Below are 24,259 nucleotides of genomic sequence, written 5' to 3' on the forward strand. Positions count from 1 at the left end.
GCCCGAAACGCTGCGTATTCGAACCAATCAGCGGCTGCTAGGTGCGGGATCATCCAATCACCTGCCAAGTAGCTTGAAAAAACGAAAACGCCGTCTGTCATCGATTCTGCTTCCGAAGTCTCAGATGGAAGTAGGCTGTGAAACAATGTGTGTCGCAAGCTTCTTCCATTTTCATGTCAAGGACCCCCAAATTGACACTTATTAGCCCGCGGACCCCCATTTGAAAAGATAACCCAGGGACCCCAATAAGAGAAGGTTTTCAGGCTCTCTAGCAGTGATTCTCAACCATTTTAATTTCAAGGACCCCCAGTTTGACATGCATTAGGGCTACGGACCCCCATTTAATGGCATTTCTATCTCTGGGACCCCAATTCATATAGCAAAATCAATGTTAATTTAACTCTGAGAGTGTACAAATGGAACCAAATGGACCCGTTAGGGTCCATTTGGTTCCATTTGTTCACTCTCAGAGTTACAGACCCATAAGGGTCCATTTGGTTCCTATCCATCATTTAGCTGGGGACCCCCTGGAACCCCCTCAAGTACCCCTGGGGGTCCCCGGACCCCACTTTGAGAACCAATGAGCTAAGGGGTCCTTGGCCTGAAAAAACGTTGAAGACCCGTCGTCTAAGTCTATAAGGCCTGGGGGGGCTTATACACTTCATGACGCGTTGTAAGCTTGTAGATCTGCTATTTCTGCTTTTTTTTTAATATTTGAAAATGTGTGAACATTTTTCAACATGGAAACGATTATGACGATTATGCAAAAATGATTACGATTATCTCAAATAATTGCGATGAGACGATTATGTAATAATTGTGACAGGCCTAGGTCCGTTGCATCATGGGAGACACGGAAACCCCATTGTGTCACCAAAAAAAAAAAAAGACAAGAAAGGAGATTTTCCCAGTATAGGCGGGGACTGGAGATAATTTTGTTTCGCTGTTTTTTTTTTCTTCCCACGCCGGGTTGATTTCTCTGCATTCTGTGGCGAGGGAGGTCAGTGACTCCGGCTCTTAACCCATTCAATCCGGGAACGCATCTGATGTCTTCTAAATTGCAGTTTTCTGAAACACTTACGTTGCTATGATATCAGTGCGGTTCTCAAACTTTTTCATGTCAAGGACCCCTAAAATTATATGTATTTGGTCGCGGACCCCCATCTCAAAATATGTTGTTCCAGGGACTCCCCAGAAGCAAAGATTTGAGTAAACATTTTCGCTTAAAAAAAAAATATATATCTATATTTATTCATAGATTAGCAAAAAAATCTATATTTTTCAAAAATAGCGGATCTACAAGCTCGTAGCGCGGCACTCGGTGCCGCGCTATGAGCTTGTAGATCTGCTATTTTTGAATAGCCAAAGTATTAAAATAACGGTTATAGCTAAAAAAATCTAAAATGACACAGATGCTTTCCCGGAGGGAATGGGTTAATGGGAGCATGACATGGAGACATGGCAGACAATTCTTCTTTCGGGAGGGCCCTGGGGTGAGGATTAAACACTTCGTCGTCCTCCTCAACCCCTGATCTTTTTCATCTCCGTCTATAGTATAATTTGATCACCCTTTGTCCCCGTGGCGGTGAAAGCGGCGATAACGTTACACAGGTCCCTCCTTTTGTTTATGTTGCCTCCTCCATGCACGGCGGCGCGTAGCGTACATAACCCCATAGCCTCCTTTTGTGTCTCAGTGAGGTCTGGTGCAAAAAAGAGACGTGTCAGCAACTTATGCTTAACGTATCTTCTGTACTTGGTCTTTCACCGCTGTCTGTCGTGCGGCGAAACTAGTCGATGGACAAGCTCACGCGATTGGCTACTTTTTTGACGGCTTTATATGATGCCACTTTTTACTCCACTACATTTATTACATAGCTTTAGTTTGCTAGTTACTTTTATTTATTTAATATTTATTAATAATGAATCACTTATTAGAAAATAAATATTAGAATTACTAATCAAAAATCTAAAATCAAAATTCTAAAATAGTTCAAGTATAAAATAGGGCTCAAGTGGTTAATGATCAATAATTATAGTCCAATTATGATTCTGAATTATGGGAATTCTGCATACTGAGTACTTTTACTTTTGCTACTTTTGAGTATATTTTAATGCTAATACTTTTTGTACTTTGACTTAATTAAGATATTGAATGCACTTACCTGTGCATGTGTGTGATTAGTTGACTGTGTGTGTGTGTGTGTGTGTGTGTGTGTGTGTGTGTGTGTGTGTGTGTGTGTGTGTGTGTGTGTGTGTGTGTGTGTGTGTGTGTGTGTGTGTGTGTGTGTGTGTGTGTGTGTGTGTGTGTGTGTGTGTGCGCGTGTGTGCGTGTGCGTGTGAGAGTGTGCGCGTGTGAGAATGCTTTTACTTGTACCAAAGTATTTTTACACTTTGGTATCGCTACTAGTCTGAGCACTTCTTCCACCACTGCTATCTCTAGAGCCGTATATAAATCAAAGCACAGCCACTGTCACACCCCCAGACAAAAGGGCCAAGCCGCCGCCTCTTTACGATCATCCCCAACCCTTGACTTTTATTCTTATACAACCCCTGATGCACCTGGTTTAGGACCTGTGTCTACTGACACCGACGGAGGGTGCGGCCAGCGTTTTAATGCGCTAAGGGCTGCGAGACGGCGAAGGCTTGGCCGACGCGGTCTCTTTCTGTCTGGTTTCTTTGGTATCATTATGGTCATTCTAGGGAACACGTAGGACTATCTACTGTCAACATGTAGATTTAACCTTTGTTTGAAGAAAGAAGCAGGGGAGAGGTGACTGCTGGCGGTTCTTTACATGGGTTCAGAGTTCTGCTGTGAGACAGCAGGAACCTTGCATCTCCGTATACTGTAGTTCATCAGCCCTATTATATACTTTGTCGTATGACAGTATCGCACAAAACAAACGAAAATAGCCTATCTACAATCACACGTGTCTGTAGATATGTTGTTTTTCTTTCTTCGTTTTTTGAAAGACTCTTATACATATGACTTAACATAAGACATAACATACATAACAAGACATAACATAAGACTTTTATACATATTTAACCAATAAAAAGTATTAAGAAGTGACTAAATAACTTCATTTTACACATTTCTTTCCATTTCCTGGAACGGTGTTGGACATACAACAGCGACGACGTATTAATATTCTTAGAAAGTACAATAAAAGTATGAGTATAAAAGCATAAGTATAAGGCAAGAATGTGTCGCATGTCACAAAAAAAACGTATCTCTGTAAAAACAGGTAAACACACATCCTGAAGTGAAGTTTATTTTTGGAACTGGAATACAGAGGATGGAACACTGACTTGACTAAAGCCTGATCTCCTTGACGGATCACTCCCAGGCCTTGTTTCTGCTGGCACCGTCACGTTGTGGTCCCAACCGAAAGGATTTGTTTGTGGGATTCAGTTTCACTTCACTTCCTTCAGTCAGTGTTTCCCCCCCCACCCTTCCCCGCTTTTCTACCCCAAATCCCTATTTTTTCTCTCCTCCTCGCAGCAGTGCAGAGTCCCAATTCTGCTTTTCATTAACCCATTAAGACCGGGAACGCATCTGTTCCCGGTCTGTCCATCGTGTCATTTTAAGATTTCTTTCGGCTTTTCAAAAATAGCAGATCTGCAAGCTCATAGCGTGGCACCGAGTGCCGCGCTATGAGCTTGTAGAACAAATGTTTGCTTTAAAAAAATACATATTCAAAGATTTGCACAAACTCTCACGATATAATCTTTGAATATGTATTTTTTTAAAGCGAACATTTGTAACTCAAATCTTTGCTTCTGGGGGTCCATGGAGCTAAATATTTTACAAATGTCCGCTTTAAAAATATATATATTCAAAGATTTGCACAAACTCTCACGATAAAAACAAAATCTGATCAGATCTACAAGCTCATAGCGCAGCACTCGGTGCCGCGCTATGAACTTGTATATCTGCTATTTTTTAATAGCCAAAGAAATCCAAAATGACAGAGATGCGTTCCTCGGATTCAATGGGTTAAGACGTCGCAAGGTGACCGCGGAACACATGTCAAAACCTCAGGAATGCAGGGTTTGAAAACCGAGATGTTTCGAAAATCGGCAGTTTTGAGATATTGGGTGCTTTTCTCAGGCAGAGATATGTGCGTCTGTCTCTCTTATGTCTCGAATGGACACCTGTTTTGATGACACAAGTGTTGAGGACTGCCTCTTCCCCCCCCCTTAATGTGTGTCTGATTGTCTGTTTGGGGACGCCATTGTTGTGTGTGTGTGTGTGTGTGTGTGTGTGGCAGGAGCAGCAGCAGCTGACAACGAACCCCCATCTCCGCTGATTTATGCGAAAAAATGTGGTGCGCAAATATTTTCTCCTCTCGCTGACTGACAACAATGTAACATGATTCGATCTGGCAGCACGTTCTCTCTGTAATTCTCCGTTAAAGTCTAGCAGCTGAGGTATGCTAGCTAGCAGTGGGCTGTTTGCTCAGCCTGCCCCGGTGGATACAGGCTCGCCTCTGATGCATAATTTATGTAATATATGTGTACAGCGCAGTATGTATGTATTTATGCAATTACTTGTTTGTTATCTTTATTCGAAGGAGAAGTTTGGCCATGCGCTCGTCTACAGCAACGGCTTGCTGTGCGCGGCGACGTGGCGTTGCACAGCAAACTATGGAACGCTGGCTCTCGACGTTGGGGTCTGGGGACCACCAGGCGTACAAAATGGACCCTTACGGATCTGGAATGGTACTCTGAGAGTATGCAAATGGGGGTCCATTTGGTTCCATTTGTACACTCGCAAAGTTAAATAAGCACTGACTATGTAGATTTGGGTACCAGAAATAGAAAAAGCAGTATTTGGCTGTACTGTGTTATGTGTGAGTGCTTTGCTTTGTGGTCCTATGTATTCAATTAATCGACATAGCATAAAACATAACACCAAAATACAATATCATCAACAAATATAAAACACTATATTTACAGAGTAGAAAAGGGAGAGGGAAAGGGGGGGGGGGTGTAGGCAGTGAATGCCATCACCTTTCTTTGGGAGAAGGGAGATTTACCTCCCCCTTTGGCCTCCTGAAAGATGGATGTTCAGGCCTGTTTTGAAGGAAGCCAGGGATCCACATTTTCTAAGGGATTGGTGTCAGGGCATTCCGTTTGTCCTATGGTGGGTGGTACCAAATCGTTGTTGTCGCTCCCTCTAGTGTTGTGGCTGTGGGTGTGTTTGAGGTAGTTGGTCAGATATGAGGGTATAGAGGGCATTGAGGGCAGAGCCCCTTTGACTATCTTGAAAGCCAATCCCATTTTAATTGCTTAACCCTGTCTTCTACCCTGAGCCATCCTAGACTATAGAAAAATGTGTTGGAAATAGGTGGGTCAGTCGAATCAGTTTGTTTTGGGAGGCTCATAGCTCAGTCTTTAGTGACATTGAGGGGTTGGAGAACCAAGAGGTGCGAGCATAGTCAAAGTGGCATTGAATGAGGGCTCCAGCAAGAGTCCTAAGAGCACTTTTGTTGAAAAAAAGAGGACATTCTGCCCAAAGAATCTTGTTCTGTCAGACCCTTCAGCGAGTGGTCAGAGGGGTTGGCACAGTGCTGAACGTGTGTGGTCCAGCGTTATCAAAAGTTAACTGCTGAAGGAGTTTCATGTTTGGCTGACAGACTTGTTGTCTTGAGTCCAGCTGTAGACGCCACAACGGCGCCAGGAGGACTCTTGTGTGGTTGTTTGTCATTCAGGCTGGCGAGGAGGCACACGAAGGGGCAGTCGTGGGGTACATGGTCAAATCCTCAGTGTTAGTTTAACTCTGAGAGGGTGCAAATGTAACGGGTCCGTTTGGTTTCTTCTGCATCCTCTCAGAGTTACAAATGGATGAATGAACATTGAGGATTTTACGGTGTGTGTATGTTTTTTTTTGGGGGGGGGCAGTTTATTTATAAAAAAAATGAGGGATTTCAGCTTTGTCTGACCGCACGGTGAAGAAAGACAGCTTAGACGAGACGACATGACATGTGACAAACATTATGAGCCATATGCGAGGCTATGATGTTATGAGTAGGTGGCGGTTTGGGTGACCCCATCCGCAACGTTGTTCCGTGTAAGATCCGTTGTTAATTTAACTCTGACCAGTAAGCGATTTCTTCATTCTTCCGAGGATGGCAGGGGGGGACAGGAGCGCTCGTTTTGGTTCACTCCACCTCCTGCGTATATGTGCAAGGTTTTTTTTTTTACGTGCAAGCTCCATCATTTCGTAGTTTTTCGTGACAACGGAGAGGATGGAGCTAAAGAGCAGCAGAGAAAAGAAAAATACAGAAAGGTCAAATGATGAAAAGGATAATGCACATATTTACAGATAGCGTATGTAGTAGCAGGTATATGTACATGACGTTTAGTTCGTTAGCATGCAGGAGTGTACGTACTGTACACATGCCGCCATGCAAGGTCGCACCAAAAATGCATTACTTTTGAAATCGGTTTTAAAGCGAGGCAGGCGCGCCAGGTCATCAACAGGGTCTTGAGGCAAGTGAGGCTCGCCCGAGCCAACTGCTGTGTCTCTCTGTTTTTTCTGTCTGTCTGTCTGTCTGTCAATCTGTCTGTCTGTCTGTCTGTCTGTCTGTCTGTCTGTCTGTCTGTCTGTCTGTCAGTCAGTGGTTATTCAGTGGTTTAAACAGAGTGTTCTTTAACACAGGCTGGTAATGACCACTGTGTGATGTGGCTCACAGGCACCAGCTGTTAACTGGGATTAGCTGTCTCTCTCTGTGGGTCACATGCACGCACGCGCGCGCACACACACACACACACACACACACACACACACACACACACACACACACACACACACACACACACACACACACACGCACACACACACACACACGCAAGTAGTAAATGCTCATCTCTCTCTCACCCACTTTCATTCCTTTTCTGTCTTTTTCCTCCCCTGGTCTGTCCTCTTTTTCTCTTCCTCCTCTGAGCCATTTATTGTCCCCCCCCATGCATCCAAATCTCTATATTCACAACACTGCTGGACTGGTGCTGGTCCACACCTCTGTACTCAGGAACACAACAGAGGCAATCCCCAGTGTTAATTTAACTCTGAGAGGGTACTTATGTAACCAAATTACATGTGGTACCCTCTCAGAGTCACAAATGGGCAAAATAACACCAAGGATTTTACTGTGTGTGTGTGTTCCTGCTTTTACTCTGTGTGTGTACCCCCCCCCCCCCACCCCCTTTGTACTCATTGCACTGTGACCTTTCCAGTCACGACAGCCGACACACACACACACACACACACACACACACACACACACACACACACACACACACAGTGCAGACCACATCCTCCCTCTGGAAGACCCCCCGCTGTTCCACACTCACACGTGCGCGCGCAGCCGCACACACACACACACACACACACGTCCTCTTGTACCTCTTCCTCATACTGTAGGTCAAGCAGCAGCGCTTCCTATCTGCAGTGTGGGCCAGCGAGCGAGGAAGCACGGTGTCACGGCTGTTAAACGTGACAGAGAGAGACACATTCATTCACCCATCTGGAAGTCTGCCAGCGGGTCCAATGTCCAGCCACTTATGTCACCATAGAGAGAGAGAGATGTGTTTATTTGGAAGGGACAGCATGTCATGAGGAACAAAGCATGTAATGCAATGTAAATACGCATGTAGCAAAAGATGCACATTTCCCCAACATAAAAACATATTGTTGCTGTCGGGTCGAAAACCTCCTATCTCCATGTTCCAACCATTTTCGTTTTTTCGTAAATGAATGCCCTACTTGATCATACTACAGCGTCACTCAAAAGTATCAAAAGTAATCAGATCTACAAGCTTGAAACGTGGCGCGAAGCGACGCGTTTCGAGCTTGTAGATCTGATTACTTTTGATACTTTTGAATTTGAATCCTGAAAAGTAACTGTTTTGGACATATCCTTATCCTTATCCTTATTATGAGGTTTCCACCCGACAGAGACGATATAACATGAAAAACATACAAGATAATACATCAGTACAATCAGACACCATAAATAATACAAATAAATCAGAGAGAGAGGGAGAGGGAAAGGGAGAGCTATTGTGATGAAACATTATAAAAGTCAGCAGTGTAACACCCAGGATTCAAACCCGGGTCTCCCACGTGGAAAGCTAACAGCTTAATCGCTAGACTAAAGGGAATTCCCTATAGATCGGGGGAGAAATTAGACTTTTATGTCATTAGGCAGAGGTTCTGAGCCACTACTGCTACATCAGCTCAACAACAGGTTCTGTAAATGGTGTTGACACAGAGGTTGTGCATGACAATGGTTCTCAAATTGGGGCCCGGGGATCCCAGGGGTCCTTGAGGGGGTTCCAAAATGTGTCTAAATTTGTCTATTTGAAAATGTGTGCAAAATGTGTGGAGAAATCTGAAAACTTTGAGTAACTTTGAGTAAATTGTAGCGATGCAGATCTGCTCTTATTGGATCCACGATGGCACTAAATCTTTTCAGATGGCGGTCCGTGGTCAAATACATGCCAATTTGGGGGTCCTTGAAAATGTTTGAGAACCACGGGTGTATGAGAGAGAAAGAGAGAGAGAGAGAGAGAGAGAGAAACGGAATTAATGGAGAGGAAAAGGAGAGGCCTCAGGCTGATGAGAGAGAGGGGGGAGAGATAGAGAGAGCGAAAGAGAGATTGGATGAGACACGAGGGATGGGGAGAGAGACAGAGTAGGAGATATAGTGAGAGTGTAACAGATGAGAGAGGGACATAACAACACACCGAGAGAGAGAGAGAGGGCCGTCTGGTTATGTGCAGAGAGGAAAATGAGAGAGTTCCCTGGCTCTGTGTGTGTGTGTGTGTGTGTGTGTGTGTGTGTGTGTGTGTGTGTGTGTGTGTGTGTGTGTTGAAAGCACAGGAGCGCTGAGGATGGTGGAATAATGGCATCCCTGTTCAGTGAGCACAGCATTAAGACTGGACGACAAACTATCACCGGCAGCATGGTGTGTGTGTGTGTGTGTGTTGGATACATGTATTGCTATAGTTGAGGGCCAAATGTCCCCACAAGTATAGTAGAATTTGAGAAATAGACACTGTGAGGACATTGTCCTGGTCCTCGTCACAAGAGAAGTGGTTGTTTAATGGTTAAAAAAGGTTTAGGAAAAGATTCAGGTTAGGATTAGGCGTTTAGTTTTAAAGTTAGGTTTATGGGGTTGGTTAGAGTTATGCCTGATTTATACTTGGTTGCGTGCCGGTGTCATGCACTGAAAATAGCCGATCTACAAGCTCACGCAGAGCTACGCTTTGAGCTTTTAGGGGTTGACGGTTAAAAATTGCAATTTCTTTTAAAAATGACATTCATAAAATCCCCCTCCTAAAATGTTGATGCCCTCACAAATATAGTAAAATGAGTGTGTGTGTGCATGGGGGGTGGGAAGGGGGGGCTCACAGGAAGCAGGGGAAGCCTTTGGGAGCACCAATATCCTCTTGGAATTAAATTGCCAGTCAGCTCAGCTTTGATCCCCTGTAAGAAGGGATTTCATTTGGGGGCCAAACTTTCACTTGCCCCCCCCCCCGTTCCCTCACCCACGCTGTCCGTCCTACCGCCCCCTGCCCGCCCCCAGTGGCACTTTGATAACTTTCAACATGCGTTTTAAGTAGTGTTGATTTTGACAGCAAATTTTGATTTAGTTTCAGTCATAGTCTTTCGAATAAAATTCCATTTAGTTTCAGTCATATTTTAGTCTAGTTTTTGTCAAGTTTTAGTCGACTAAATACCATAACATTATAGTCGACTAAATCTACAGTTGATTTTGTCGACTAAAATGTATTTTGGCGGGTCTTGATGGCGTCGTAATGGATGATTTTACACTTGGTTGCATGCTGAAAATAGCCGCGCAGAGCTTGTAGATCTGCTATTTTCAGAGCGCAACGCCAGAGCACAACCAAACATAAAATGACTTGTCTTTTAGTTCTACTGTCTGGATCTCTTCTCCACTAGTCCCTCACTAACATTTTAGTCTAGTTTTTATTTGTTGACAAAATTGTCTATATATTTAGTCTGAGTTTTTGTCATCGTAGCTTAGTTTTTATTTCGTTTTTATCTAGTTTTCATCAGTGAAAAAAGGTAGTCGACAAACATTTTTCGTCATAGTTTTAGTTGACGAAATCAACACTGGTTTTAAGTATAACTAATCTTGGTCACTTGTTCTCATGATTTTTTGTTTCCGAGATAGTTTTTCTCGACCACAAATGTACAGAATGTGATTTAGATAGCATGTCATTCAGACAGATGCTAGGTTCTGTCAGGGTGAGTTCAGAGGACCCAAAAGTGGTACGACGAACGGGCAAGAATCAAGATTCAGGAGGTTTATTTACCAACTTAAACTTCCCATAAAATGGGGCAGGCAAAACAAGGGCTGATAATACAGAATGGCTTGCAGCCAAAACACAGAGTACATAACACACTGACATGAAGCGACGATCTGACAAGGAAACTGAACACACAGGGGCATATATATACTGTATGTAGACAAGGACTAACTAGACAAAGGTGAACTCAAAAACGATCAAGAGACAAGGCAGGTAAACAGTAACTAGGCAGACAGGAAACAATAGGAACGATACTACAGAATCAGATGCAGGGCACCAAGGCAACAACAGAGTAACAGAATACAAGACTAATACAGAACATACTGAACAACAGAAACATATAGGCCTAATAAGTCCATAAACAAATAAACACAGGGTTAGGGTTAGGGTTTAGTCCAAGGGCTGAGGAGCGGACCGTGACAGGTTCACTGGTATCCTAGTCTCTTTGAGGCCCTACACGGTTCTCTCTGCACTCTATTTGTGAGATGATTTACCTTGTGTATTGGCTAGAGTTCAATAAACACTGGTAAGTCGCTCTGGATAAGATCGTCCTCTTAAAAGGTTTTTGAACGTTTTTCTAAACGTTTTTAACCATGTCATTGGTAGGAATAAGTCTACTTCTCAGCAAACTTCACAAACAAAATTCTAGCGCCCTTATTCTGTGCATGTCATAACAGGCAAACATTAAACTAGCAGATCTACAAGGTCACAACGTGTCGAGTTGCTACCGTACGTGTTGTGAGCTTGTAGATCAGCTAGTTTCGTCAAAGAGATTTGCTGCAGAGGGGACCAAGGATTGACCCCTGAGGGACCCCAGTCAACGAAGTATATACTGTAACAATTAAGTGATTAAGTGACTATGCTTTGTGCACCAAGTGTCGAACGATGCGTTGTATGACGAAAGTGACATCAAAACGACAAAAATGAGTCACGGAGGACTTTCGCAGAGGGTGATGTCACGTGTGCCTCTGGAAACGTAGTTTGACTTTGTTTAAGTTAACCATAAGAGCTACAAAGGCAGCCAGTGCGGACGTGACTTACACTAATCTCTGTCACATTGTAAACATCAGCCTCTTTTTGCACAGTCACTGTGTCACAAAGGGGAAGCATATCCTTCTATTCATCTCTGTCAGCTACTAACCATTGGTCTCTCCATCGTGCACTATGTTGTTGGAGTCCGAAAATTTACATCCTTCTGTTTATCCGTCCCGGGGTAATAACATGAGCTGCCCAGCGCTAGCGCTCTGGCTTCAAACCTTTCCAAACAACATAAAGGGGAAATGAAGCTAGCATAGTGAGCATAAACATTCTCACTTCCTCCTGTAGAGTCACTTCTCCATCTCCCCAGGCCATCGCTGAACGCCCCTCTGTTATCTGCACCATCAATACGTACACAATACATCACTGGCTCTCAACGTGGGGTCCGGGGACCACCGAGTGGGTCCAAATGGACCCTTACGGGTCTGTAACTCCGAGAGTGTACGGTACATCTACTGTAATCATAGAAAGCCACTGGAACGATTTCACATGCGTTTTGTACTGAAATATTATATTGAATTTGTTATTGGAAGTCAACGGGGCTCTGATCAGAATCATACGTCATGCTGGTCACATGAAGTCCAAGATCCACATTGGAGCCGTGGCGTTCCCAAGTGGATCCTGAGATTTTAATTTTGAAATCTAATTCATGCACCATTCACCCCAACCTGCCACTTGTTAACCTATTAAGGCCTGAGGCCGATTCTACAATATGTCTTCTAAATCCCAACAGTATTCTGAAAAACTTTTCTATATCAGTGGTGCTCAACATTTTCATGTCAAGGACCCCCAAAATTATATGTATTTGGCCGCCGACCTCCATATCAAAATATATTGTTCCAGGGACCCCCAGAATCAAAGATTTGAGTTAAAAAATGTTCGCTTTAAAAATATATATATTCAAAGATTTGCAGACATTTTCATGATTTTTCAAAAATAGCAGATCTACAAGCTCATATCGCGGCACTCGGTGCCGCGCTATGAGCTTGTATATCTGCTATTATAATGTCCCTCGTCCATTCACATCGTTTGGTAGTGTACTGTAGCTTTTAGTATTTATGCTCTATGGTCCTGGAATCAGTTCCAGGAAGACATTAATCTGGAGAGATTTTAAAACGTTTACTTCAGATGTTAGAAAACAGAGGTCTTGCAGCTGTTTGACTTGAGTTTGCATGTTTCATGTGTAATTTGTGTTTTGTTTGTTTTGCTTTTTGTTTTACTGTATTATTTTATGTTGTAATGACCGCTTGTTTGCTTTCTTGGCCAGGGCTCCCTTGTAAAAGAGATTACCATCTCAATGGGACTCAGCTGGCTAATAAAGGCTAAATGAAATATGAACACAATTATGTTACGTTATGTTATGTTAGAGATGAATCAGCTAACATTAACAGTTGTGCTGTCATCTGAGGACAGTCACTCCACACACACAAACACGCGCACACACACACCCACCCACACGCACACACACTAATTTGTCCATTAATGTATGTCCTGCTCTGTACAACACAAGTATATTGATATAGTGACCATGCAGTTTGCTTTAGAGCTTGAAGGGACTACATGTTAATACGATAAAACAAGGGATTTTCATGCATACTGAATATCATGACCTATATTACAACACTCACATACAGTATTTATATCCTCTATAACTATACTTATGTCTATTTATAGGATATAAATAATCACCATGCAGCAATAGGCAATTTTTGCACTTACAAAACAAAGCACAGACACACACACACGCGCGCACGCACACACACAAATTACTGCCGCACCTGCAATGCCGGTTCCATAGGCGGTGTGTTGTGTGTGGGGATGAATGAGTGTGCCTCCAGGGATGTCGCACAGAAACGGGTGCCAGGAAGTCCAATGCCCCATGTGGCCTCCCACAGGGATTATGGGTAATCGGAGGAGATTTGTATACATCTCTTTAGAAACCAGTTTCCGGGCTTTAAGTGTACCGGCGTGTATATGTGGGCAGGACACAGGACTTTTAAGTGTACCAGTGTTTGTGTTTGCGTGGGCAGGGACAGAGGCTTAGTATGTGCATACACACACTAACATCTCTAACCACGTTGAACCCTGGCCTCCCTGTTCTGGGCATTTCATAGTAGGCGAACATTCGGGCAAAATCTATCAGCAATTTGATCAATAAATTCCGATATACAAGTTGTGAGCTTTTAGATTGTCTATTTTTGCCGAAAAGATTTGGTTTAGAGGGAGAAAACGAGGGGGTCAAAGACAGACCCCTGTTGGACCCAGCTCAACAAAGTACATAGGGTTTAAGTGGGTTAAACTTAACTCACCGCCTGCGTTTCTTAGTTTTGGCCATTTTTGGGGTGTTAATTTTCTAATAATCTTTAAGAGTAGCAGTGTATGTACGTGGTCAGGACAGGCTTAATATGTGCATACACTATCTTATTTTACTCTTACGCTTGTCATCTTATAATGGGCAACTACACATGTTGTGAACTTGTACTGTAGATTCGCCGAAGGGATTTGGTGTGGAGGGGAAAAAACGGAGGGGGCCAAGGACATACCCCTGGGGGACCCTGGTCAACAAACTATATAGGGTTTAAGTGGTTAACTCAATGCGTGTTAATGCTTGTGGCAGTCGTGCTCATACGTAGAATTCCATGTTTCGTTTTTGGGTGTGAATTGTCAGCATAATATATCTGAGGTGTTGAGTTGGAGCTGTGCTCAATGAGTGGAACTGTAGAGCAAGCTTCAGTGCCTTCTAGCTCAATCATGTATAATAATGGAGGCATTTTCCAAATGAGTCATGTGTCACAGATAAGGCCTTCCTGCTACATAACCATATTTATGCAGTAATTTGTCTTAACAGATTTTATTAGCATATGCTGTGTCCAGAGGTAGACGGAGGTCAACTACATACATACATACATACATACATGTGCATTCCGTTTCCAACATTGCATTAAATATAGCTCACAATCTGTGACTATAACTACAGTATAACTATACTCTTGAGTTGGCATGATTTGCATCACATCCTTTGAATTCGTAAAAGTACGTACAAAGAATGTCTTGATGATTGACACATTGAAGTTGCTATAGACAATTTGGCGACTAGATGTACACTACACTCTATAATCAGTATATGGAGTGTGGACTGGAAGCTGGAGAGGTGCCAATTTAAGGTGACTCTCCACTAATTCAGGCCAAATCTCATTGAAAAAAATATATTAAGAGTATATGAAAGCCATTTAAAATGTTTATACTATTGGAATCTTACACACCTGCTCCCAAATAATTAATTACATCACCAGCGAGCAGCGCGAAAGTAGGTCAAATCAATCAATCTCTCTGACGAGAAACAGTGAATGTAGCTTTTCATAGACCTGGTCGCTTGTTTCTCTCACAGAATCTGGCAACACGAAACCCTAGCTAGCTTTACATGGACTGCCAAGTTGCCTTTGAGCAAGGTACTGTACCTAGCGACTAACCATTCTGGCAGTCCATCTCCACATTTGCATGTCTATAAGCCCTGTGTGTGTGTGTGTGTGTGTGTGTGTGTGTGTGTGTGTGTGTGTGTGTGTGTGTGTGTGTGTGTGTGTGTGTGTGTGTGTGTGTGTGTGTGTGTGTGTGTGTGTGTGTGTGTGTGTGTGTGTGTGTGTGTGTGTGTGTGTGTGTGTGTGTGTGTGTGTGTGTAAAAGAAAAAGAGGGGGGAAAAAAGAGTGAAAAAATAATTTCCCCACGAGGATTAATAAAGGTAATCTTCTTCTTTGACCCAAAAGTTAATCATCTCTTCGGGGCAGCCTACTGATGATTCCCACCAAGTTTCTGGAAAATCTGCACTTCCGCTCTTGAGTTATAGAGAGAGACGGACCTTGACCTTAATCAGGAGCTTGACCTTTTTGACCCAGAAGTTAATCATCTCTCCAGGGTAGCCTGATGATCATTCCCACTAAGTGTGCAACAGTTAATCGGATGAATCGATTATTTGAAAGAAATAAACGTTGTAATGCATTGTAGATCATCTATTTTCGCACACTATATTAAATAAAACAAAGGAAACAAGTTTCTCAATCATTTGATTAATGAAAAGAAAAAAATAATTGATAGAATAATCGTTAAGAAAATATTCGATTAGTTGCAGCCCTAATTGCCTCCCCAAAATGTCTTGAAAATCCGTTCTCAAGTTATTTTGTCAGCAGATGAACAAACGTAAGCCCTGTCCAACTGCATTGACGGAGGTAACGAGAGTTAAGTGCCTTGCTCAAGTACACCTCAGTGGTGCTTGTTAATGGTAGAGTGGTGGAAACCTTGTATCTCTCTTTTTTTCACCTTAAATCAATGCTATTCTTTTGGTTTTACAAATATTTCCAGTGAAAAGTATTATAGCTTATGACTAAATCTTATAAGAACATCGGATCTATTGGAACAGTTTTTATTGATGCATTTTATATGCATCTCCTGAAAATAGACAACCCTATATACTTCTTTTGTCCGGTGAATAGTGAAAATAACCGATCTGCAAGCTTAAATGCCCCAAATAGGGCTGCCAGGTTGAAAGTGTTTTAACGGTTTTGGACATACAAGGTTTCCACACATTAGCGAGGATATTTTCCTTCACTTAACCTTGTCAAGATGTCCCCATCCGCTCTAGGGATTGAAACTGCAAAGTCATGCCTCTGTAAGCTCACACTAGAACACATCCACTCTGTGATAGGAGCTGTGTGACCATCGCAGTGGTGGGAAGCGCCTCGCTTCAAGTGTTGTCAAGTCTGCTTCTTATAAGCAACTTTGGGATTGTTTTTCTGTAAATTCACTTGTAAACATTGGTGGTTGCGGTTTTTGGGGCTTGTTTCTAACGATTATAGTTGCTTATTTGGGCTTGCTGTCTAATGTTTAAACCAGTCGTTCTCAAACGTTTTCATGTCGAGGACCCTCACATTTAAAAAAAAATATTATTATTATTTTAAAAAACATTATGGCAGATTCACAAGTCAAATAGCTGATGTACATAGCGTTAAATAGATTTTGATGCTATATTAACTAATTTTGCTGGGGGTCAGTCAGGCCACAAGTCAGGCCTTGTTTTTAAGGCCTGACTGGTGTTGTGGTACCATGAGGTGCATGCATAGTCAAAGTGACCTTGGATGAGGGCCCCTGTTAGAATCCTCAAGGTATATCCTAGTTTATTTATTAGCATAAATACTTCTGTACATCTTCATTTTCAGCGGTGCAGCGGACAAACTTTAACATACTGACAGCATGAACACAGTTTTTCACAATATTTTACCCCAACTCAAAGAACTTGTAAACAAGACCAGGAGACCTGGTTCTGCCAGACCCGGCAGATGCCCATGTGTCTATGCCCATGTATAGACGAAAGGGGGACAGACTTTTATGGCTGGGGCCTAAGGACAAAGGGGGCATGCCCATGTATGGAGAAAACAGGTACAAAACATGTCCATGTATGGACGAAAGGGGGACAGACTTTTATGGCTGGGGCCTAAGGACAAAGGGGGCATGCCCATGTATGGAGAAAACAGGTACAAAGCCTCATGTAAGCCAGACCCCTTGGGTCTGGCAAAAAAAACTAAATTAAGGACAAAGAGTGATGGAGGGAAAAGGTGAGGCTGGGAGAACAAGTCTCTACTCCTCTGTTGCTGCTTGGGCTTTTCTCTCCTTCAGCTTTTCTGCGTAGAACTTAAAGGACTCAGGGGGCTCTGCGTAAGGGACGGCCTCCCCGGCGTTGCGGTAGAGCACGGCCAGTCGTTTGAGTGACAGCTCATCCACATGCACTCCTTCCTTCACCATCAGTTCATGAAGATCTTTGGCTGATGCCAGGTCGTTATCCTGAGCGTAACATTTCATCATGTGTGTGTATTGGACGTCCTTCTCTGCGAAATCTGGAATCAGGCTCAAAAGGCTCTTGACCTTGCCCACCTGTCCAGGTTTCTGGGACAGTCGAATTAGGTAAGACACTAGCACGGCCTTCTGCTCAGCCACTGCGTTACAGCGAGTTAGCATGAACTTTGCATCCTCTACTTTGTCCATCTCTAGTAGCTCCAGGAAGAGGTCTGTGGCTGGCCGGTAGCAGGCGAAGTGATTGGCTAGGCGCTCCGCCATAGCACTCAGTTTGTCCATGGCCTTGTCGTTGTTCTCCTCGAGGAGCTTTCTGAAGACGTAGGACATGCTAGGGAATAAGCTCTGTGGAGCGGTGTACAGTGCCTCAAAAATCTCTATAGCAGACTCCACGTCACCACTCCTGATGTGTGCGAGGGCCATGTTGTTGGGGAACAGCATACTGGACACAGTGAGGGGAGAGCCCAGGGCTTTGGTCAGGGAGGACACCTCCTGGATGCCGGCTGCATCACCTTCTGTGCCCAGGGCCTGGACCAGTCGGGTGATGGCGAGCGGCGTGGGCACCTGGTCCGCCTGCAGCATGGACTTGAGTGTTGCAAGGCCGTCTTTCCCCTGGCCTTTCTTGCTGAGTGTGACAATGAGCAAGCTGTTGGCAATGTCATGGAGCTGAAAACCTGAGACACGAGTCACAGCCGTGTCTTTCACCTGCATGGCATCCTCCAGACTTCCCTCAGCCAATAGCGTGCGGATCAGAACATCATAAGCGGTAGGACTCACAACCAACCCCTTTTTTTCAGCGTCTTTCAGCAATCCATAGGCCTCTTTGGGCTTCTTCTTCTTACACAGTGTCACCATACGTGATGAGTAGTCTATTTCTCTGTTGGGGACGGGGGCAGCCATTCTGCTACTGGAGGCTTCCGTCACCAACGGGACCTTCTCCTGGACGACCTTCTGGACCTTTTCCATGGTGGAGACGTCTTCATACCAATTCTCAGGCTCCTCGAAGGGCACCTCCTGACCGTTGCTATTCAGAATGTTGGCCAGTAGGCGCAGGGTCCTCTCCCTGGGAATCACATTTTCTTCCTGCATCTTGGTCCAAGTCGCCTCTGCTTTACGGAAGTCGTTTGTCCCCTTGCATAGACGGAGGATGTAGAAGTACATCTCGTCACGGTCACACCCAAACAGCTTGGCTGTCACCTCCACCATGTTCTCTAAGGGCTCCATCTGGCTGTTGCTAATGCATTTCTCTGCATACCACTGCAGGCGCCCAGGCCTGGCCCTCAGCCCAGGAGTCTCTATGATCTTGCGGGCCTCGCGGTACCGGCCTGTCTGCATGAGGGCAAAGAAGAGGTCATACAGCATAGTCATCTCTCCTCGCTCCTGACTCACAAAGTCCATGGCTTTCTTCAGCAGTTCAGTGTCTCCTTTTTCCACCATGGCTACGATGATGTCATGGATACGAGGCATCTGCTTGTAGAGCTTGTGGCACTCCATGGCTGCTTCTAGAGCACCGGACATGTCGTTATTCTGTAGGTAAGCGGAGATAAGCGGTGAGCAGAGGTTGCCGCTGGGCCTGGTCAGTCCCAGTGTGAACACTGTGTCCAGGAGACGGCGGACGGCCTCGATGTCACCCTTGACCCCCACACTGTTGAGCAAGTGGAAGAGTGTGACGATGTTGCCTTCTGCCAACATCACGTCCTTCTCTTTCATCTCCTTCAGCATGTCCACTGCCTCATCCATTCTGTCATGCTTAGCCAGAAGCTTGACCAAGGCAAGGTATTTATTGGCATCCAGCGCCACCGAAGAATCCTTCCGACTCAGCTCTGTCTTCAGGTTGATGGCCTCTTCCAAATTGTCCTGGCGACAGCAAAGGTTGATGAGGGCGGCGTATCCACCAGCGTAACCGCCAGCACCAATCTCGTCCTCATATTGCCGTTTCAGCTCCAGGGCACGTTCTAGTTTATTCTCAGCGCAGAGTAACAGTATGAGTTGTTTAAGAACAGCTCGTACAGGTTTTTCCCCCTCTTTCAGCTCTGCCAAGTTCTTCTCCAGCATCAACAGCTTGCCTTCAACACCAGTGACTCTGGGAAAGGAACGCGCTGCTGTGTCGTTAGGGTCCACCAGAATCAGCACATCCTTGATGAGCTCTGAGAGATGGTACGAGTCCAGGATGTTCCTGATGCCTCTGTAGATGTTATATGGGATGACGATCTTGTGTGACTTAAGTTTGTGAAAGTATTGTCTCAGTTTCTCTTCCTGTGCCTGTATAACCGGCTCCCCCATTGAATTGATCAGGTGGTACAGAAAGTAGGCTACAGCCTCAGCAGGAGTGGAGTTGTCCCTGCAGAAGCGTGGATCGTTGTACAGGAACTCAGTGATCTTCACCATGTCTTCCACATTGTCAGACTTTCTGAATCCAATGATGAGACTGCGTTGAAAACCATTGAGGTCCATCGCAGGAAATGAGGGATCCGACAACTTGGTGTAGAGTGCAGCCAGGTCACTAGTAGCGAACGAGCGAATCTCTGAAGAGAGAAAGCCTTCTGACTCCAGAGAGCAGCCCACCTCCTGCAGGGTCTGGCGTGCAGCGTCCTTGTCGGGGAAGACCGGGAGGATGTATTTGGAGAACGTCTCCACATCAGCAGCCACTCCCAGCTCCTGCATACCTTTCAACACCTCCAACACACCTGCAGTGTTGCGGTCCTTCACATGCTGCACAAGGAGGGGCCAAAAGTAGTGAGGCCTTAAGGGGAGACCCTGCTCCTTCACTGCCTTCATCAGTTCATAGGAAAAACCTGTCTTCTTGGCCTCCAGAGCACATGACAGAGTGAAGAGCAGTGGTGATGCATGTAGATTGGCATCCTGAAGTTCTTCACAGTAATGAACAATCTTCTCCACAGGCTTCTCCATGTTGACACAGTGTCTGAGGAAGAAGTTGCCCAGGTTGGGGCAGTCAGAGTTCAGGTTTTCAACCTGCAGGGTGGGGAATGTCTTAAGGATTGTGAAGGCTGTGTCCTCCTGGCCCTGCGTGATCAGGCTCAAACACAGGTTCATAGCATCTGGTACATAGCCCCTTTCATGCCTCATGCGCTCCACCAACTCTGGGATGTGCTGCTGGTGTCCAGCCATGGCCAGAGAGAAGATCACCTGCATAAGGTCCCTGTCCACCAGACTGCTGTCTGCAGCCTCCACCGTCTCCATTGCCTTTTTAATATTCTCCATATCCCCCTTGTCAGCGTATGCAGTGAGCAGTGCCACGTAAGTGTCTGGACCAGGTTTGATACCCGCTCCACGCATCACAGGAAGGATGTTTACAGCACTTTCCATGTCACCCGCTTTGGCGTGGCCCGTTAACAGGGAGTTGAACACAGCTTCAGTGATTGGCAGATCTTTGCTCTTCATGAAACCTAGGACGGTGCTGGCTCCCTCGATGTCTCCACTTTGGCAATAAGCTGCGATAAGTCTCTGGTAGGTCACTCTGTTGGGCGTAACATTAGCAACTTCCATCTTGGCCAGGAACTCAGTGGGGGAGAACTTGAATTTGTTCTGCAGGTAAACCTTCAGCAAGGCGTTGTAGTGGCTGGCATCATATGATGCACCCAACTCCTGTAGCTTGTCCCAGATGCGGTGTGCGAGCTCTGTGCGCTCTGCCAAGGGCATCTCTGGCAGCAGAGAGCCACAGCTACGCAACAGCAGGAGAGCCTGGTTACCACAAGGATAGCCTGTCCTGCAAATGTCGTGGAAGATGCGGAGCAACTGGGTCTTGGTGATGCGTCCCGTCCTCCTCACAGAGCTGTCCAACTTGGCCAGGGCCCAATCAAACGTCTGTGCCTGCTTGGAACGCACGCTCAGGCTGGCGTCGTCTCTCTGCTCTGTAGCCACAGCATAGCCTCGCATGGTCCCTGATGCACAGGGCCACGCTTGCCGAGGTGCATGTTCCACACCGGCGGCGACCCGTCTGGTTCTGCTGGCCACGGCCCCGCCGTACAGCCGGCTGAGCGGCGGTCCATTCCGCTTGGTGCCGGTGATCTGAAGCAGCCCCGAAGGCGAGAATCTGATGAGCCGGGCTGATCTCAAGAACCCAGCCATGTTTAGTTTCGTCACAGCATGGAAGGGCATCCGTACCACGTGACCGCTCAAAAACTACAGGACGAGACCACTATGCTTCACCTTGCGTTTGATTGATTGATTGATTACGTCACCAAGCGTCACCAGGCTTTCTACCACGGAGGAAAATAAGAGGAGCACCCAGCTGATGAGACTTGCTGTGTGAGTGCTGGTATGTGAGCACTGCTGTATGATGACCTTGTACAATCCAGCAATGAGCTTCTGTTGCAACCTGAGGGGGTACCATGTCATACTGCTGACCTCGCCACGTTCTCGCTTGACCTTATATGGATCTTACGTTATATCCTTATAATGTTGTGTTCTGTTCATGACATCAGCTTTAGTGATGTCGGTCTCTGCGCACAGTCTCGGGTGGCTTAGGTCGCTCCTTGTATGGGTATTTCAATCTGGTAGCATGTAAGGTTGAGGTCCTTTAGGATTTTAACCATTCCGTAGACCTGTCCGCTTGTTTCTCTCACAAAGTCTGGCAACACTGCTAGCTCACGTCTTTAGAATAGTGTTTTCATGTGTAGAAGAAGTAATGTAACCCAGCTGTTAACTTGGCTTTGTTTTCTGTTGTTTGTTTTCTTTTTTCACAGTAGAGTCTGTTACATAGTGTACTTGCAAAAATATGACACACCATAGTAAGATGACGTATAAATGGAGATTTATAGATTCAAATGAAATGTTATTGAGGCGGAGGGGACAGATTAAGGAACTGGAAAATAAATGAATAAAGGCTTAAAGGGGAAGAATAGTGAGATTAGAGAGAAAGTGGATTAAAAGAATTGGTTTAGAGTGAAGACAGAGAAATGAGCCTTTTAATAGGAGGAATTAGAGAAGCGAGGAAAGGAGAGAGATGTGAGAGAGGACATGTGAACAACAGGGGCGACAGAGAGAACAATTTAGATGTTTGGTGTGCACGCATGTATGGGTGCAACAGTTAATCGAACTAATCAATTTAATTGACCATAAAACATTTTTGATAATGTAAAGTTTTAAAAAGGAAAAAAAATGTTTAGTTTTTTTTTATTGTGAAAAACCTTGTTTTGTTGATAAATGAAAGGAAAAAAAGCGCTTCTCGATTATACGATTAATCGAAAAGGTGATCGATAGAATAATCATGTGGACTGAAAACCATAATAAACTACAATGGATTTGGCAGCTGAGCAAACAGACTTTACAGTATGTCTCGTTTTTGATTCTTTTTTTGCACCTGCCCATCATGTTGGGATGTGCTCTATTAGTTTTTTATGTATTTATTGTCTTACAGGTGTGTGTGTGTGTGTGTGTGTGTGTGTGTGTGTGTGTGTGTGTGTGTGTGTGTGTGTGTGTGTGTGTGTGTGTGTGTGTGTGTGTGTGTGTGTGTGTGTGTGTGTGTGTGTGTGTGTGTGTGAGAGAGAGGTTGAGGACGGGGAAGAGTTAAAAGTGTGTTGTTTCCTGTTGGAGGGTAAAGTAAAATGGGTTGGTAATCAGTGCAGTGCAGGAATGCAGTCAGTGTACAGGGTTTAACACTCCCTAAAGCCCCGCTACCACTTCACTCTGTCTACACACACAAAGACCTCTTTGTTCACACTGCTGCTTGTAAAGGAATACACACACACACACACACACACACACACACACACACACACACACACACACACACCATTCTCCTCTCCCCCCTCCTCTTGCTCTCTCTCTCCCTCTCTCTCTGTTTCTGTCTTCCTCTCACAATTATCTCTCTCTCTGATTTTTATTTCCCCTTCTCTCTCTCTCTCTCTCTCTCTCTCTCTCTCTCTCTCTCTCTCTCTCTCTCTCTCTCTCTCTCTCTCTCTCTCTCTCTCTCTCTCTCTCACACACACACACACACATTTCTCTCTTACTCTGTCTCTACTTTTTGTGACTGTTTGCACAATCATGCGCGTTTCACTTCCATTTTCCTCGTTTTAGTTATATTTTCTTCACGTTTCCTTTATCTAGTCCCCTGTCTGTCTGTCTGTCTGTCTGTCTTTCTTTATGAAAGCCCGTTATTCCCAGAAGCGCTGCTTTTCATTTCCTCTTCTCTCCTCCGCCTCTGAGCGCTTGGAAATGTCCAGCGGCCGCAGCTTCGCCTGCAGAGCGAAGCGTTTTGTTTGGACAGGAAAAGAAAACAACTGTGACGGGAAACGAGGAAGGGGGGAAAAAAACAAAATAGAGTCTCTGCTGATGGACGCTGATGCCCCGACCCATCTCCCCCTTCTCCAAGTCTCTGCTTACAAAATATCTTGAGAGAACACTTTACATTTCATGAATACAGACCATGCTCGTCTCTGTAGTGAATTGCAGTGAAGTACAACAGTGGAGTAACCTTCCCAGTAACATAAGTCAGAGAATGGCAGATCTAGAAGCTCACACAGTGCGCCGTGTTTGTGAGCGGCATGTTTGTGAGCGGCATTTCTTAAGCACCTCACTGCCACGCATCTAAATTTAAAATCATTGACATTAACATGCAACCTGTAGAGAAGACAAGAGCCAAAGATCCACAGCAGGGCTGACGACGTCGAACAAATAAACAACTTTTGGACCATTAGGACCGGGAACGCATCTGTGTCATTTTAAGATTTCTTTGGCTATTCAAAAATGTCAGATGTACAAGCTCTATAGTATATATGTTTTGAAGCTATTTTTTTTTACTCTTATCATGGTCCCTGGAACAACATATTTTGAGATGGGGTGTCCGCGTAACCTGACTCCAATGGGGGCGGCATTGACTTCACAGGTTCACAATACAGCCTCCATCTGGGATCGCTCAGATAGTAGTAGTAGGGCTACTCCGCACCGCTGCGTGTGCGAACAAATCAGCGGCTGCTAGGGGCGGGATCTTGGCGAGACCGGATGTGACGTCATCAATAAGCGCTTATTGTGTTGTAGTTCTTTCACGATTCATCATGCTTGAATAGTATACAAAAGAACT

The 24,259-nt window shown here is 44.8% G+C and overlaps 2 protein-coding genes across 3 annotated transcripts in view; one reads left to right on the forward strand and one right to left on the reverse strand.

Annotated features, from left to right (window-relative positions):
* The window catches only part of rad51b (RAD51 paralog B), a 105,743-nt gene that overhangs the window by 65,180 nt on the left and 16,304 nt on the right, over positions 1-24,259 (forward strand). The gene's annotated exons all lie outside the window — the stretch shown is intronic.
* Positions 17,005-21,336, reverse strand: LOC311063096 (leucine-rich PPR motif-containing protein, mitochondrial-like; the record flags this gene model as incomplete). The annotated part of the gene is made up of 1 exon (XM_084082305.1): positions 17,005-21,336. One exon carries the CDS (start codon positions 21,334-21,336, stop codon positions 17,005-17,007), a length of 4,332 nt encoding a protein of 1,443 aa, XP_083938431.1.

Source organism: Gymnoscopelus microlampas (genome assembly GCF_963454915.1).
Source record: "Gymnoscopelus microlampas genome assembly, chromosome: 16".
In the NCBI taxonomy this organism is placed as follows: Eukaryota; Metazoa; Chordata; class Actinopteri; order Myctophiformes; family Myctophidae; genus Gymnoscopelus; species Gymnoscopelus microlampas.